Source organism: Acyrthosiphon pisum, chromosome A2 (assembly GCF_005508785.2).
Source record: "Acyrthosiphon pisum isolate AL4f chromosome A2, pea_aphid_22Mar2018_4r6ur, whole genome shotgun sequence".
NCBI classification, from domain to species: Eukaryota; Metazoa; Arthropoda; class Insecta; order Hemiptera; family Aphididae; genus Acyrthosiphon; species Acyrthosiphon pisum.
Window position 1 is genome coordinate 89705902 of NC_042495.1, and position 5222 is coordinate 89711123.

The following is a 5222-nucleotide window of genomic DNA, read 5'->3' on the forward strand; positions in this document are numbered from 1 at the left end:
CCCTTTTTAATACGGTATGTTTAAGAAAAATATGAAAATATAACGAAATTACACAGACACAACGCGCACAACACGGTGATCACGAATGAGAATAGTGAGAACGTGCTTATTTACGTACCTACCTATAAAACACATAATCCCAATTTACTATTTATCAGTTATGATTACGTCGAAATCATTACGAGGTAAGAATATCTTCATAATTGTTTTTCTTATCTCTGGGTTTTACTATTTCATCATAATGCTGAAATAATATCATATATGTCAAATGAAACTATATGTAATATATTAATATATAAATAATATACTTTGGCGACACACACCACGGTAATACGCGTGACACACCGGTTGAGAACCACGGCTATAGATGATGTAAAAAAGAAAATTAATACTTTACGAAGTAATTTCCGTAAAGAATTAAAAAAAAATTCATGACTCTAAAAGAAGTGGCGCTGGAGCTGACGACATTTATCAACCTTCGAGTTGGTTATTTGAAGAACTGTTGTTTTTGGCCGATTTGGAAAAACCAGTAGATAGTATTTCATCGATAAACTACGATACAAATAATGACAAGGTAAGATATTTTATTTTATTTTTAAAAATATAACAAAAAAAATAATAGAAATATAAAATAGTTCATGTATATTATTAATATTAAACCGCCACGGGACTTGACCTTCTTCACTGAAGTAGTCGCAATATTTATCTCTTACAATTTTCGCATCCGCACTTTTATTTCGAATAGGATTTTTTTGCAAACGAGTTAACACATTTTCGGTTATTTCATCGCCAATTTGAAGTTTGCCTGTCTCCAAATTTTCTGTTATGAGTACATTTCTTGAACAATAAAGATGTTTATTATTTTCTATTAAGAAATTATGCAAATAACAGCAGGCTAATGTAATTGTAGACGCTTTGTCTGGTTCGAGGTTTATTGGTTTTTGAAATACTCCAAATCGACTGGCTAGTATTTTGAAATCATTTTCTACCACACGACGGGCACGCGAAAGGTGGTACTTAATTAAAAATACGGCGCTTATTTGTCAAATCATGTTGACTATATGGTTTCATAAGATTAGTGTGTAATGAAAATGCCTCGTCGCCAAGAAATACATACGGATATTTTTCAATAGTATTTGTTAAACATGACGGTGGTGGAATGTTTAAATCATGGTTTTCAAATTTTCCCCAAAAATTGGTATAATACAGTACTTCTCCATCCGAAACTCGCCCATTTGCGCCAACGTCAACCATAATAAACTGGTAATTTGCATTAACTATTGCCATTAATACGATACTGAATGTACCTTTATAATTATAATACATCGAACCAGAATTTTTAGATTTTTTTATATTAACGTGTTTACCATCGATAGAGCCGATGCAGTTTTCAAAGTTCCATTTGCATCCAAAATCATTTGCTATACTTTTCCATTATTCAGTAGTCTGCGGAAGCTGAAATATATTAAATAATTAATTTTTTTACAAATATATTTTTTTTTTAATTTGCTTAATATTATTTGATTTTAGAGAGCTGATAATGACATTAGTGAACCAGTTGAGATAAATGATAATTCATCATTCTTAACACCAAAATCGAAAAAACTAAAGTCTTCATCATCTGTGGCTCAACAAAACGAATTGTTATCCTTGGCATGTGGTTATTTAGCTAAAGACAATAACCAAAGTAGTGATTTAGACATAGCAAAAGTGTGAGTTAGTAAACTCCAAACTTTGGATTCAAATCAAAAACTATTTGCAGAGAAGGCTATAAATGACATTTTGTTTGAGGCTCAACTTGGGACATTGAATAGAAATTCAGTTCACATTAACCCACAAAGTACTACAGGAAATTGCATTCCATCATTGACAGAATCATCAAATTTTAGTCGTTCAACAACACCATTAACATGGATGTATCATTCTGCAAGTGCGTCGGCAGAAAATGCAATACCACTTTCCGAAAATATATCAGCATATTTTACAAGTTTTAATGAGCAAGCCTATCAATAATAATTTGTGTATAATTACTAAATCATTATAACTATGTACAAATGATATTGTAAAAACTAATAAAATGTGCTGTTTATATAATTAAAATAATTATTTATTATAAAGCATTAATAGGTATAATTTTACTAACCCAAATGTGATCCTTGAGAACAGTAATTATAGTTTTTCAGGTCTCCATCACGATTTCACTTATGATTGTTGGCGCGATGACTGCAGAATATTTCAAGTCTTCAAACGATCGCCCAGTTGCAAGGTATCTCAGGGTAAGAGCCAGCCTCTGATTTGGAGGAATACTTTCCCTCATATTAGTATCTTGTTTTATAATAATTAATAAGTGGTTCTACCATGCTTAGTAATTTATTATAGATGTCAATGTTCATTCGAAAATAATTCTGGTAGTCTGTTTGGTCGGAAAGCTGGATTTCTTTTAACAGATTTAAATGACAATACTTCTTACGTTTGCTAATCCACTCTTTTACCCATCGATTCCTATTAGTTATCCGTTTACTTGGAATAGAAAACGCTAGAATAATTGCTATGCACGCTTTACGACGATTTTCGTCCATTATAATAAAATTATTGTTTTTCAAATAACTAAACTAAATAATTCAAATAACTAAAGACACGTTTACAAAGATTAAAGTAATTGACAATCGTTGTTCAGCGAAGTTTGCACCTTCACTAGTCAAATAAACTAGAAATGTAGAAATGAACATAGTAATGGCAATAACCTACTGACCATGTGAGGAGTACACTGTCAGTAATGTAACGGGGTCGATGAAAGCCCGCCTTGTCGTGGCGACCCCGCCCGCTTAGCTTGCTTGGCTCTAAGAGGCTTTCAACAGGTCGGATTAGGCTGACTCCGATCTTCTAACCTGTGGCACGGACATGCAACCGCCGACCTAGCCCGCCCGGCGGCCAGAGGGTGTAGGGCTACCAGAGGGCGATCCCCTCTGAAAACTAACAATGACTACACAACACAGAAGATATTATGGTACTGGTACAGAGGCCTCGGAAACCTCAGGCCCGGCAGGTGTGGGTGAGCTCGCCACACAGGTCGTTATCAATAGCTCGGATAATGTAAGCTGGAAATCGGACCAGAAACTAATGGATAAAAAAGATACGGATATTGGAAATAACGGACACTGCTACTTAGCCCCTCTTAGGCTTAGGGGAGGCGGTGATAACGAAGATTTGGAAATGGCAGATTCCGATAGCATAAGTGGTGACATGGGCGCTGGTGGCAGCCAAAAACGTTGTCCTACCTCACCGGCTGGACTGCCGGCTAAACTGCCCCGCACATCGAAACAGCCAACAGAGATGAACGATCTCATTGGTTTTATCGAACAAACCGTGATACAAGAGAAAGAAAAGAAGAAACTAGGCGTGATGATCGCACAAAAAATGCTCGCCAAAATCGCCAGGCTAAGAACGGTCGCTCAGACCTTGGCATATGAAAGTAGCAGACTTGCTGGTGAGCTGAAGGGCAAAGACGAGGCCCTTCAACAGAGCCTCACCTTGTTCATCGACAAGCTCGATACTAAAAACGCTAAAACCAGCGGCCTGAGAGCCGAACTGGACGCGTTAAAGGCCACCACGGTAGCACCATGCCCAACTACAGCACAACAGTCTTCGTATGCCGCTAAGGCGGAAAAGACGGCACCAAGGACAGCAACCGCGCCAGAGACCGTAAGCGCACCCCCAGCCAAGTCTAAGAAGACGGCGGATAGGGACAAAATAAATAAGAGCAGGAAAATAAAAGCGACATTTCGCTTCCTCGTCGAGATCCCGCAAGACATGACAGTGGCAAGCGCGAAAGCCGGGGTCTGGCAGACTGTTAGGGCGAAATGCAGCAACCCCAAGGAGAAAACCATAGTTAGTGGTAAGTCACTAGTCATTATCCCTGATGACGCCAATACGTTGGAGGTGATGAAGGACATTGGCAACATGGTAGAAATAGGCCCGAAAAAGCCCCGCGTCATAATTTATGACGTTGACGGTGGTATTTGTAAAGATGAATTAACCTAGTGTCTTCTGGCGCAGAACGCGGAACTCGGAATTACAGCTGAAGATATGGGCAACTCAGCTCCGCTCCACAAGCTGGGTCCACGCGACGGTGATGTGGTCCACTGGGTGATGGAAGTACCCCCAAGCGTACTAGCCAAGATTGAGAATAAGTCTCTATATGTAGGCATGACCAGATGCAGGTGCAAGGTGCATAGCTCACTGCCACAGTGTTTTAACTGCCAACAGTACGGCCACACGGCAGCAAGATGCGAGCAGAAGACGCCTTTGTGCAGGAACTGCGCGGGCGCACATGACTCCCGTACTTGTAAGGAGGACGGGGTGAAGTGTGCGAACTGCAAGGGACCTCACAAGGCGTCGAGTGCAATATGTAAGGCCAGAAGTCAGGCAACGAGAAGCCTACTCAGGCGCACGGACTTTGGCCAGCAATGACCGAGTCAATCCGCATAGTCCAGCACAACCTCAACAGGCTCAGGATTGCAAGCCACCAGTTAGCTGAGGTCTGTAGAGCTAACAAGACAGACATAGTGTTGCTACAGGAACCAGTGATAGCACACGGAAAGGTTGTTGGCTTTGAAACCTTCCGGAAAATCCACTCGGGCAATAAGGCCGGAGCTGCCATCATCGTAATGAATGGCGAGGTGCAGGCTCTTAGTCTTGAGCAGTACAAGACGGACTACACTGTATATAGGCCCAAAGGAACAGAAAATGATAGTCGTATCTTCTTACTTAAAGTACTCCCTGGCAACTAACGTGATCATTGAGCAACTACGGCCGATCCTCGACAGGGAAGCCAGAACTGTAATCGGGGCTGATGTTAATGGCCACTCGACTCTTTGGCACTTCCCCGAGAGTAATGAAAGGGGGTGCCAGGTCGAAGACTTGGTTGAAGATTACCTGCTTCACACGGTGAACAGAAGAGGTACGATCAATACCTATGACAGACCAGGCATGGGTACATCCAACATCGATGTCACCCTAGCCACGAACAGCATGATGGGCAAAGTGACTGACTGGACGGTCACTGATGAAACAGATAGCGACCATCGGGTGATAAGCTACAAAGTCGCGATAGCAAGGCCACGCCCAGAACCTAGTCCCACAAGGTATAATACAAGCATGGCGGATTGGAACAAAATGATAGCCTACCTAACGATGAACGTTGAAAACGTCGATGAACGAAC

The 5222-nt window shown here is 40.6% G+C and overlaps 1 protein-coding gene across 1 annotated transcript; it reads left to right on the plus strand.

Moving 5' to 3' along the window:
* Window positions 1–2979: 2979 nt before the first annotated feature.
* On the plus strand, window positions 2980–4470 carry LOC107883987. The gene is made up of 2 exons (XM_016805170.1): window positions 2980–3963; window positions 4057–4470. The coding sequence occupies exons 1-2, from the start codon at window positions 2980–2982 to the stop codon at window positions 4468–4470; spliced, it is 1398 nt and encodes a 465-aa protein (XP_016660659.1).
* Window positions 4471–5222: the final 752 nt, after the last annotated feature.